Source organism: Hypanus sabinus, chromosome 20 (genome assembly GCF_030144855.1).
Source record: "Hypanus sabinus isolate sHypSab1 chromosome 20, sHypSab1.hap1, whole genome shotgun sequence".
Taxonomy (NCBI): domain Eukaryota; kingdom Metazoa; phylum Chordata; class Chondrichthyes; order Myliobatiformes; family Dasyatidae; genus Hypanus; species Hypanus sabinus.
Genome location: NC_082725.1, coordinates 23446388 through 23459684, shown reverse-complemented (window position 1 = coordinate 23459684; position 13297 = coordinate 23446388). Strand labels below are relative to the sequence as shown.

Sequence of the window (13297 nt, the reverse complement as noted above, 5' to 3'; positions counted from 1 at the left end):
CGGCCAGTATGAAGTCCCACGTGAACTGGCTGGAGCCGAACTGTAGCTGCACCTGACGGGTGCCATAGGTCCTTACTGTGCTGCCATTCACAGCCCTCAGGAGGGGACCCGGTGCCCTGCTGCGGGTGTCGTCAGAGGTAAAACGCTGATCTCAGCCCCAGTATCGACCAAAAACCGGTGTCCCGACCTTCTATCCCACACATACTGGAGGCTATCCCGATGGCCAGCCGCCATAGCCATCAGCGGCGGCTGGCCCTGGCGTTTCCCGGGAACTTGCAGGGCGGGCAACAACGGCGGGCTTCTGCGCCCCACCGCTGGTGGTAGAAGCACCAGTGTTCATTGGGCCGGGGGTTGGTGGGCTCTGCGGCTGGGCCTGGACTGGTTTGCTGCCGGGAGCGTGGCTGGGAGATCTGTGCGATGGATGCCCTGCTCACCTTTTTGGCGTTCCACAGCAAGTCCGCCCGGGCTGCCACCTTCCGGGGGTCACTGAAATCCGCGTCGGACAGCAGCAGGCATATGTCCTTGGGCAGCTGCTCCAGGAATGCCTGCTCAAACATGAGGCAGGGTGTGTGTCCGTCGGCGAGAGACAACATCTCATTCATTAAAGCCGATGGAGGTCTGTCGCCCAAGCCATCCAGGTGCAGTAAACGGGCAGCCCACTCGCGCCGTGAGAGTCCAAAAGTCCTGAGGAGCAGGGCTTTGAATTCCGTGTACTTGCCGTCTGCCGGGGGCGACTGTACAAACTCCGCAACCTGGGCTGCTGTGTCCTGGTCGAGGGAGCTCACCACGTAGTAGTAGCGGGTGTCTTCTGAGGTGATCTGGCGAACGTGGAATTGGGCTTCGGCTTGCTGGAACCATAGGTTCGGGCGCTGTGTCCAGAAACCCGGCAGTTTCAACGAAACCGCAAGAACAGAGGCGGCGGCAGTCATTTCTGGTCCAAAAATCGTTTGGACCGTCGGGGTCACCAATTGTAGCGGTGTGCTACACACAGCGCTAAAATTACGACACGGGGTCGGTAACTGCAGTCGAAGGAAAAAACTTTATTCGAAATCTTCAGCCTCACTTTTAAGCCTCCCTCAACCTGCCCCCCGTGGCGCAGAGGCTCCAAAGCTCTGTGCTCGCAAACCCCGTAGGCTATCTAATTGTGAGCCGGTTCGGATGTGCCAGGAAATGGGTCGCCACAATACTGCCTGAATTCAGGAAAATGGGACAAGCTGTTTCGACAATGCAGTCAGCAAGACTCACTGGACCAAAGTGTCTGTATGCTGCTGTACTGCTCTAGTACCCTATACCAATGTGCCCGTGTTGCAGGGATTTTGGTCGGCTCAGTCAAACAGGCTGTTTGTGGATCCAAGGAGCTCACTGAAGAGTAAACACCAGCTGCCAGTTTTTGTGAAAGGGAGAAGTAAAGGAAAGAACATGGTATAAGAAACCTCTATCAAAGTGCAAGTAGAGAGTGAAAAAACAAGAAACTGAAATGCAAAAATTAACACTCTGCTCTATTAATGTTGTTTTTTTTCTTTGTACTCTTTAGCACTTGGTAATATTTTGACTTAGAAGGAACCCAGGAGAAAAGCCATGTCTCAGATGGATTGATTCCCAGCAGGTGGGGTTTGTGCTAGATGGACGGGACTAATCATTTTAAAGATAAGAAATACAAGGGAGCTTTTATTAACATCACCATTCTGAGATGCGTTGACAGGCTAGAAGTTAAAAGGCACATTTTCACAGCTGGAGATTCTGGATCTAGGAACCTTAGACTCAAGATAAGTGGACAACCATCAAGGAGAAATTATTTGGAGATTTTGTATTCCTTTGAAATTTTCTATCCTGAAAGTACTCAGCTATTGAGTTTATTCATAGGTGACATTGATGGATCTTTGTTTACCTGAAGGAATCTGAAAATATGGGCACTGGTTCGGAAGGTGCAGCAGGAACAGGACTAGACAAGATAGTACTTAACAGCAGATCAGGTTTGACCTCCTTAAGATCAATTCCTATTGTTGTGGTCTTGATACAGTGGTTCAACCCAAATATTGACAATTCCTTCACCACTACCCCTGTCAACACCCCTTACCCCCCCCCACACACACACACACACACCACTCAATCTGCTGATTCTCTCCAACAGATCAGTTGTTTCTCCAGATTCCAGTAGCTGTGGTCTTCCGTGTCCCCTCTTGTTCTTAAACATTGGCCAAATTATAATTTATTCAATTCGCCTTGACCTTACACAGGTAATTTGACTTTTCAAATTACCTTCAAAAATTTAGACAATCTTAGGCCTGCTGATTGAAAATGGATTGAAGCTAATATGATGGTCTATCATCTAAATGATACGTGTGAAAAGTAACATTAATTAACCATCAAACATTACTGCTTAATGATTGACCAGTTGATTCTAGATTTGCTGTAGTTTTACTCCGATCATTTTTCAGCTTTAATTCTTTTCACTGACAGTCATCATATGTCATCCTCTGCCAAGATCTCATCTGTACACTGAAATAAATGATTCACACATGACATAAATCACATTGTCTTCTGTTTCCTTCAAGAAATCTTTTTTTTAATAAAAGGAAAAGAAGGCATTTGAAAAGTTATCTCACTGCAATGTATGTTCTAGCTAGGCTTGTGGGATTAAAGGCATGCAAATTTTCAATGACGGTAATGTAAACAGCAGCTTGACAACACAATATTACTCCATGAAGTTTAATTTCAAAGGAGTAAACATCTCTTTGTTTATTGTTATAGATGTAACATTTGTTGAATACACAAAATGAAGGAAATGAGAATGGCTCAGTTGCTTAGATTCACTGAAAGTAAGCTGATATATGCATCTGGCAGGCATGTTTAAGAACGTTAATGGTAGGAAAGAAACAACTATAAAAGGAAAGTGTGCATCTTGTAGGGCTTTGAGCACAAAAAATAGGAACAAAAATTTCAACCATGTTTTGCCTTTCACTGAGATTATGATTGATATTGTTTGGTGAATTTATTATTCCATTCTCTTCCTTAAACCTTGGATTTCCCTAATATTAAAAATTATGTAAACCTGCTTTGGTTATACCTATACATTAAGTACCAACAGTTCATTGAAACAGATCATTCCAAAGCTATCATCTCCATGAAACAAGGCATTCCTTCATCTCAGTTCTAGTGACATCGTCTTTAAATTGAGACACTGCTCCTAATTCTCAACTCCTCTCATAGGGCAAATGTTGTCCTCCCACTTACCCTGTCAAGCCCCTTAAAAATCTTTAATATTGTATTGGGTTCACTTCTCACTACTCGTAACTCCAAGCAGTATAGCACTAATCTACTTTGGTCATATCTCAAGAAATAAGCAGATTTGGGCATAAAGGTGGCATGGGAAGGATCTTAGAGTTGGTAAGGGATAAAACAAGTTTATGGCAGAGAACATGTTTTCTTTGTTCAGTTATTTGGTAGCGTTGGATTGAATTAAACTAATCTAGACATCAGTATCAGGATTCATTTCCTCCCTGCACTTCTAAGTCTACTGTTGTTATGCCAAAACATCCTTCCTTCTGCTGCATTAGAATTGTTCCTGGTGGTTGGATCATATTCCACGCTGGACTGGTGACAACACTTTCTCTGACCTTGATCTGGACCAGACCTGATTCTGGATGGACCTCCTTATTAGAATCACTTCTTGACTGCTATCATCTAACGTGCTGAAAGATAGCTCATTTCTGATGGCAGCCAAGTTTGAAAAGGGTTTCTCCTTGGTAGGCAGTTTGTAGTAATCCGTACTGTGATTAGGATAATAATTCTTTGAGAAGAAATAGTAAAGGAGGATTGGTGATTACTGACTCTGTGGCAGATAGCGTGGAGATCCCACTCTAGTTCTTGTAATTTGATTTGTTTCACAATTGAAAATGTCACAATTGTAATATAAATGATTCCCAGGTTAGGAATCCCCGACTTGTGGACACCCATACATAAGGACAGGCTCCCATGATATTAAGTACAGAAATTCAACCTGCATTCATGCATCTTTTCCTACAAGTGGCTGAACTGGTTTTCTCTGTCTAGTTCTTTGTCTCTAATTAACGTTTTTTCTTTTAAGTGTTTTTATGTGATGTAATGTGCCCATGATGCTGCTGCAGGTAAGTTTTTCATTGCATTGATGCAGGCATGTATGTGTCCTTATGAAAACAATAAACTTGGCTTTGACATTGACTCTGGCACAAACCTTTTCCAGATATGTAAGGTGAGGTTATAAATTTGTATTTGTGGTACACCTTCATAGTTTTGAAACTTCAAGGAGCTTTCAGCAGGGATTTCCTTCCCCACTTTCATACCATTAGTACTGTGGACTCCATGCAAAAAACACTGCCCAGAGTTTGTAGATGTATTGGCAACAAAGTCTCCACAAAATCTTCCCGATCCACGGACAAGTGAGCTAATGTTCAGAGCAGCGTGAGGTTGCCCGAACAGAAGAAACACTTAAAGCCCTCCTTGAAAACCTGTGGAGTCTGGGAATCCCTTGCTCATATCTGCTGAAAATGAAGCAACATCTGGGTCGGCACTGTAGACCCCAAGTTTCTTGGCGAGCGCTCAGAGTCTCAACAGTGGAAGAAATATACCATTTCCCAAGCCAAACATCCCAAACTTCCACTCGCAAATTCCTACAGATGTACCATAGACAGCATTCTATAACTGGTTGCATCACCATCTATGTTGGAGGAGCCACTGCATAGGATATGTCCTCTTCTCATTATTACCATCAAGGAGGAACAGAGGAGCCTGAAGACACATACTCAATATTTCAGAAGCAACATCTTCCACTCCACCATCATACTTCTGAATGGACAATGAACTCATGTACACTACCTCAGTATTTTTTGCTCATCTATTTAATTTAATTTTCTTTTTTATACTGTCTATACCTAGTGTCATTGATAGTTTTTATTATTATGTATTGCAATGTACTGCTGCTGTAAAATAACAATTTTCATGACATCTGTATGCCAGAGATACTAAACTTCATTTTGGATTCTATGTACCCACCTTTTGACTGAGCCTGTTGGTCCTAGAGTGACCTCTTCAGCCTCCTCAGACTGCACAACACTGGAGGGGATGCAAGTCATACTCAATTGGCTCCCTGGTGAGAAGCAATGTTGCATTTATAAAACTAATAGTGACAACTTTAACCTCTGGGGAAGGGCCTTGTCATGTCCATTCTGGGGTAGCTCACTCACCTTTGTCCCAGCTCTCACCCACACCTCAGTAAACTTCTTCGACAGACGGGCTAAACCAGATGAGGGTACTGGCAGGGCCTCATACCCCAATGAGATAGGGACGTGCCTATCCTATCATGTGAGGTCAGTTGTGGTGGTCTGGATGGATGAGATCAACAGTGAGATCCAACGGCCGGGAAGGCAGTTCTGCAACACTTTGTGGAGAGCGAAGGGCATGATGAGGCACAGAAGAAGTCACGGTCATTCACTACAACCAAGGAAGACCCTAGGTGTGATGATTACTCGTACCACTGGACCCGGAATTCTGAGGTTGAGAGTGAACCTGCCCCAGTGCAAAGGCTTTTCCACTTTTAAAACTCTTCCGCACAGGTTCCCTGTCATCATCGGACACGACGGACACCCAACCACCATGACAACTTTAACTGTTTTCAGTCTCTTCCATGCTACTGAAACTACCTATTAAGCTGATCTTTACAATTGTTGCCTTATATTATGGATATTAAAAAAATCTAACCAAGAGTACGCAAATATTATGCAAAAGAGATGTTAGACAAAGTTCCATGCTGTTTCCACTGCATTTATGTATTAGCTGAGTGTGCTGTGAAAGGTGCAAGAATTAAGGCAGAATTAGGATTTGCTAGGTTAAGCATTTCCAAAGTGAAAAGGGAAATGGATGTGTGTTTCCAGTCAGAGGTCACTTGGGGCAAATCTGAAATTCACCAAGCAGCGGGTAAGTTCATTGATACAGGGGCATTAGATCTTTTGTCTCAGCTGAAGAGGTTTTCACACTCCGTGTCACCCTTATTGGCTGCAGAATGTTATGCAGCTTCCAGAAAAGAATGTAAAAAATAAGGGTATTAACATCTTTTGGCAATGAAGCATCCAGAAGAAAAGTACGGTCCCTGAGTTTATGTTACCTTATGGCACAGATGACCAGTTTACAATAAGATACCAATATCTTCCTGATGCTTTGCCTCCACTATCAAATTTCTGAACGGCCCATGAACCCATTAATAATACTTCATTATTACCTTTGCATAATATGTTTATTATTTTAGTTTATAATAATTTTTTGTCTTTACGTTACTGCTGCAAAACAAATTTCATGGCATAAGAGTCAGTGATAATAATTCTGATTCAAGTTTGTATTTGTAAGTCTATACTGTTTCAGTAGTTCCTCCGGCATTTTGTGTGTGTTACTGTTTCAGTAGTGATAGAGAGAGGTAATAAAACAACAAAGTAATAGATCTTTCTACAGCCTTGTTCACAGCCTTGGAGCAACCATTGCAGTCTACAGTTTACACATGGTTACTATCAATGTCAAATATGTGGCAGATAATGTGTACACCTAGAAGTAGCAATGTAACATAAACCAGATTATCAGTTTAGTGATGTTGATTAAGTAGTAATCATTAACCTGGGCATTATGGAGATTTAGACAACCCAAAGGACATTTTAAAGGAGCTCAGGGAGAGCCTTGACCTGTACAAAAGTGACAGGTTGCACCTGAATCCAGGGGGGACCAATATTTTGTCATGTGGAGGTTTATTAGAGCTGTTGGAAGGGTTTAAGCTAATTTGGCGGGAGTGTGGGAACTGGAGTGAAGGAACTCGGGATAGGATTGGTAAAAAAAAGCAAAGATAGCGTGCTGTCAGATGGTCAGGAAGGTCAGGCAGATGATAGAACAAAATTGTAGCCAGCAGGGTGTGTATCAGTGCATTAGGGATGCAGAATCAAAAAGGGCAGCAATACTATACTCAAAGTGTCATAACTCAATGCATGGAGTATAAGAAATTAAGTGGATGATCCTGCTGCACTATTGCAGGTTGTTGAGTATGATGTTGTGGCCATCACTGAATCATGGCTGAAGGACGTTTGTAGCTGGGAGCTGAATGTTCAAGGTTACACATTGTATTGGAGGGATAGGAAAGTAGGCAGAAGGGATGGTGTGGCTCTGCTGGTAAAGAATAACATAGGATTGGAAGATGTTGAATCCTTGTGGGTTGAGTTAAGAAACTGCGAAGGTAAAAGGACCCTAATGTCAGTTGTATACAGGTCTTCCAACTGTAACTGGGATGTGAACCACAGATTACAACAGAAAATAGAAAAAGTTATGTCAAAGGGGGCAACATTATGACAGACATGGAAGATTTAACATACAAGTCAATTGAGAAAATCAGGTTGATAATGTATCTTAGGAGAGTAATTTTGTTGAATGCCTACAAGGTGGCTTTTTAGAGCAGTTTGCCTTTGAGCCTACTAGGAGATCAGCTATACTGGACTGGGTGTTATGTAATGAACTGGAGGCAATTAGGGAGCTTAAGGTAAAGGAACCCTTAGGAGACAGTGATCACAATATGATTGAATTCAACTTGAAATTTGATAGGGAGAAACTAAAGCCTGATGTAGCAGTATTTCAGTAAAGGAAATTAAGTGGTATAAGAGAAAGGTGCAGAATCGATGTATTCCAAAAATAAAGAAATACTCAAATGGCAAAATAGTACAACCATGGCTGACAAGGGAAGTCAAAACTAATGCAAAAGCAAAAGAAAAGACATACATCAAAGCAAAAATTAGAGGGAAGTTAAAGGGTTGGGAAGCTTTTAAAAACCTACAGAGAGCAACTAAAAGAATCAATAAGAGGGAAAAGGTGAAATATGAAAGCAAGCTAGCAAACAATATCAAAGTGGATAGAAAAAACATTTTCAAGTATGTGAAAAATAGAATAAAAGAGAGATAAGAATGAATTGGACATGGCATCAAAGGTGATGGGGACAAGGCTGAGGAGGGGAAAAAAAGATCAGCCATGATTGAATGGTGGAGCTACTCGGTGGGCCAAATGTCCTAATACTGCTCCTAAGTCTTGTAGTCTTATGGTCATACTGCAAATTCTGAATATCCAAAATAAAAGCAGCAAATGCAGGAAATGCTCAGCAGGTTAGTTTCTGCTGGTTGGTGTTGCAGCTCTGAGTTAAGAATGCTGCTCTATCAGTGGACATAAAAGTTCTCCTGGTACTATGAGGAATATTGTCGTTCTCCATAGTATCTCTCACATGATTTCACTAAATGAGATTATCTAGTCATTATCACGTTGCTGCAGGTGGCAGTTTGATGGACAGAAAAGATTATTTTGTTTTCTACGTTACGAAAGTGTCTGTATTTCACTGCTGTCAAGTACTCTGAGATGTCCTGAAATGGTGGAAGTGTATTATTATTATTCAACTCAGAAAGAATTTAAAATTCAGCAATTTAATCCCAATCTCGGTGACTATTTCCACTCTTTCTTCCACCCTTTGCCTGCACCTGGATCCATGAATCACTTGTCAGTTCTTGTTCCACCCTTTCCCTTCACCCCTTCATACTTGCCATCTTCCCTCTATTTTTCAGCTCTGATGACAGGCCTTGACCCAAAGCAGTGACTGCCCTTTTTCCATCTGCAAATGTTGCCTGACCCATTGAGTTCCTTTAGAAGTTTGTTTACTTTTTCTCCAAGTTCCAATATCTGCACCTCTTGTATCTTCAGCACTTTCATGTAGGACTAAAATTATGTCTGTCGATACACACTTTTACTGTAGGGCTGATCACATGATAGAGATGTATCTATATGGCTGATTGTCTCCTAGCAATTGGGTGATCTAGCAAGTAAAGTAAGTGGACATTAAATTCATCGGAGGTTGAGGAAGGCACAGAAGGACTGAGGCTAGATCAGTATTCACAACTGAATCCAAACTAGGGAATACATTACGTGATAGAAACATAGAAAACCTACAGCACAATACAGGCCCTTTGGCCCACAAGGTTGTGCTGAACATGTCCCTACCTTAGATATTACTAGGGTTACCCATATCCCTCTATTTTTCAAAGCTCCATGTACCTATCCAAATGTCTCGTAAAAGACCCTATCGTATCCGCCTCCACCACCGTTGCCGGCAGCCCATTCCACGCACTCACCACTCTCTGCATAAAAAATTTACCCCTGACATCTCCCCTGTATCTACTCCCCAGCACCTTAAACCTGTGTCCTCTTGTGGCAACCATTTCAGCCCTGGGAAAAAGCCTCTGACTACCCACATGATCAATACCTCTCATCATCTTATACACCTCTATCAGGTCACCTCTCATCCTCCGTCACTCCAAGGAGAAAAACCGAGTTCACTCAATCTATTCTCATAAGGCATGCTCCCCAATCCAGGCAACATCCTTGTAAATCTCCTCTGCATCCTTTCTATGGCTTCCACATCCTTCCTCATGCAGATGTTCTTCACCTTACAGCAGTCTACAAACTCCATAACCTTGATTATGGCATTTAGTTTTGATATTTCACCACAGATTTAAGAATGTTTAATGTAAAAATAACTAGTTTCTGCAAAAAAAGCAGGGCGAGTAACAGTGGTGGTCCATCACAAGCTATAAAATGATTTATAGAATAAATGGTTAAGGTCAAAAATCAAGGGTTGGGAATTTATATATTTTTTTCTAAATCCTCACAATAATCCTACCAGTTTTAAATTACAAATTCATGTTTTCAGTTATAATTGAATGTTTTGAAAATTCCCACCTTATCACCTAGGGAATTATTAAAATTAGCCATTTGTTTGTTGTCTAGGTGACATTGCTTAGGATCGTATCTTACCTTTGTAATACTGCAATATTATTTGAAGGAAGAACTTGTAAGATTCTGGCTCTTTCAGGCAAACTTACTGATCTATATTTTGCAATAGCATCTAATATTTGTGAGTACCATTAAGGAGTTCAATTTATAATTCCTCAGATAATAAACTATAATGTGTCTGCATACAGGAAGACTCAGACTGGCGAATACATTGCCTGTGCTGTGTACATTGCTAATGATTATTCATACAAAAGGAATTCTACCTACGTTTCTGTCATATTAAATGGCATTAATTGTAGTCTAAAATTCTGGGTCTCATCATTGACAAGAAATATAATTGGGCCAACATGATACATCGGTACGCACAGTACAAAAACAGTTCAGGGGCTAAACATTCTGAAGAAGGTACAGTTGTATATCAACTGCTGACACCCCAAAGCCCATTTCAATTTTTGCAGGGCAGAAGTGAAGGATGTTTCATCATCTGTACTCATCTTGATGAATGCAGCTCCCAGAAAATCTCAGGGAAACTTGAAATATTCAAATACCTCTCCAAAAAGCATTTGAATAGGTATTTGGATAGCAAAGGGCACAGAGAGATACAGGCCAGTTGTAGGGTTATGAGATTGCCAAGGAAAGATAGGATTGTCAGCGTGGACAAGATGGTCACAAAGGGCCATATCATTCTATGATAATCAGACCACTTAATTGACATTTCATCCAACACTGCTACACCATGGCATAAGGATTTATCATCGACGTTATGAATTGCAAGATCTCAAAGGCTTTTTTTTTGCAAACTTTTATTCCCAGGATTTATAAAATAAAGACAAGTTCATAGGAATGCAACTTCTTCAAATGTTCCCTCCAGGTCACACATGATCTTACTTGAATTTTTACCTTTTGTCCTTGATTATTGAGGAGGAGATACCTTGGAACTTCCTCGTAGGTAGCACTATGGGAGCACATAAGGGCAATAAATGTTGTCCTTGTCAGCCATGCCAACATTTCATAAAAAAAACATGAAGGATACTTCCAATCTTATTTTTCTTTTTAATACATGTCTGTTCACTTGAAGGATATGTATCAGATTTTTCAATTAATAATTTGCCAGATCTAAAGAGAGGCTTGACAGATTGAGAAACTCAACCTTCACTCACATCCTTCAGTTGTCTAGGCTACTCTCAAATTGTCAGTACCCACTCAGCACATGCTTGTCACTGCTTACATCCGAGCTGGGGTTTTGTTGAAGTTTCTAACTAGGTGATAGGAAAGCTGACAAGTTTTGACATGTACTGCAAATCCTTTTTTTCTATGCGGGGATCAGTTTGGTTGATGGTATAAATTGGGAAGTATGCAAAGTGAATACCATGGTGGCATGTCCATGAAAGAATATTCCACTGCATATGAATAATTCAAATACCACTATTATCAGATATCTAATATTGCACATAAAATAACTTCAGTAATGTTTTCAAAATACTGCATATTGTTTTCCTAGCTTTTCATTGCACTAATCCATAGACTAAGTAATAGATTGGGAAAAATATTAAATTTGTTTATTTCCCTTATTTGCGAGCTTATAAAATTTCACTGAAGAGAGATGTAACATCTGTGGACAGCAGCCCACAGAAGTAACCTTGTATGCTTTCAGATCACCACATTGTGTGTGCTCAGCAAGAGAGCACCAGATGAGACATGTGACTCTGTGGGAAGAACTCTTCTTTGCATTAGAAGGTGAGGGCTTCCAGTTGCGTTGAAGAGACTTTGAATACTAAAATCTAGTCAGACACTTTGGTGCAATACTGATGAAGTCTTTCTTGTGGGTGCCTCAAGAACATGTAAGAATGATCATATGCACCATTAGGTGAATTGCAGAGATGTCGCCCTTGGTGTCTGGTTCATAATGAGCCTTCAGTCAAAACCAATAAATCAGATTTTTTGCTCATCACATTGCTGTCTGTGGAAGCTTGCTATGCAAATCCAGCTGCATCACAATAGCAACTTCATTTCAAAAACAAACTTCATTGGTCAAAAGGCATTAAAGTACATGCAAATTTACTTTCCTGGTACCTCACAATTAGATTTTCAAATAGTAAGAATATTGGGATTATTGGCTACTTCCACATTTAGTTACAAAGCTGTCAGATTGCTGAAAAGAAGCATCTGGTTCATGAATGTTCTTCAGGAAAGGAAACCCATCATACTCACTAGGTATAACCTATGTGAGTCTGCATTGCCCTGTGGAAATGGTTTTTAAATGGCCTCTGAAGTGGTCTAACAAGCCATTGCATTACAGGCAGCTTGCCATTGCCATTCCAGAAGGTACTTGAGAATTGGCGATCATTGCTGGCCTCACCGACTGTGACACCTCACTATCTGGCGTGGGTAAGTCCTGACGAAGGTCACCAGTTGGGAAAAAAAAAGAAGGTAATCTGCAACAGCGCTTTGGTACAAGGAGTATTACTTAGTGCCAGGTGAAAAACAAGAAAAGCTGCACAAAAGTAAACTACAAAAATTTACATTTATACAGAGGCTTTCTCCATGACACACTTTGTCGATAACTTTCCAATATAACTGTTCACCAGCCATCAAATCCAACCTCCATTCCACTTGGCTATGCCAAAATAAGTGTTTAAATGTGTAGGGTGTAGTGCGCCTGCTGCTACCAACCCAGGCATAATTTTAGGGTCTTTTGGGGCATTCTGCTGTCTACAAACTGATGTAATAACGTGAGTGAAAATAAATGAAAATCTATGGAATGCCTGTGTCCAGAATCTTTATTATTATGAGTTATAAACCAGTGGAGCACATTAACTGAAGGAACCGTTTTGGTTAGCCAAGCTAGCGATGGTTTTACTGTAGGTGTGTGTAACTGGCATACTCCCAAGAAATGCAGAATGGGAGGACAAAGTGTGTGAACTACTGGGGAAACTAGACCAGGGACAAAACGAGGAGGAGTGACTAACCAGGCAAAGGGGCAAGGTTAGTGGGAGAATTAGTGTTGCCAACCTGTCCTATCGTTCCTACCAAGGCCAGATCCCAAAAAAATGAAGAAATAGGTGGTTCAGTTAGTCTTTGACTAGTTGGCTGCAATCATACACAAAATGCTGGAGGAACCCAGCAAGTCAGGCAGCATCTATGGAAATGAATAAACAGTCAATATTTTGGGCTGAGACTCTTTCTCAGGACTGAAAAGGAAAGGGAAAAACACCAGGATAAAAAGGTGGTTGGAGGTAAGGTAGGGTAGCTAGAAGGTGAAAGGTGAAGCGAGGTGGGTAGAAAAAATAAAGGGCTAAAGAAAAAGGAATCTAATAGGAGAGGTGCGTGGACCATATCCTCTCCTATCAGTTTTGTTCCTCTCCAGACCTTTATCTTTCCTACTGAGTTCCTCCATCATTTTGTGGGTGTTGTTTTGGATTTCCAGCATCTGCAGGCTTTCTTGTGTTTATGGTTGCAACCA

The 13297-nt window shown here is 41.3% G+C and overlaps 1 protein-coding gene across 8 annotated transcripts in view; it reads left to right on the top strand.

Moving 5' to 3' along the window:
• LOC132378375 (uncharacterized) overlaps positions 1-13297 on the top strand; it is a 240158-nt gene that overhangs the window by 213482 nt on the left and 13379 nt on the right. For 7 of the 8 annotated variants that reach the window (XM_059945247.1, XM_059945252.1, XM_059945248.1 and 4 more), the window contains one exon: positions 11489-11571. The exons of the other annotated variant lie outside the window; for it this stretch is intronic. In XM_059945247.1, coding sequence (XP_059801230.1) covers positions 11489-11571 — 83 coding nt within the window. The remainder of the gene's footprint in view (positions 1-11488; positions 11572-13297) is intronic. 8 annotated transcript variants of the gene reach the window in all.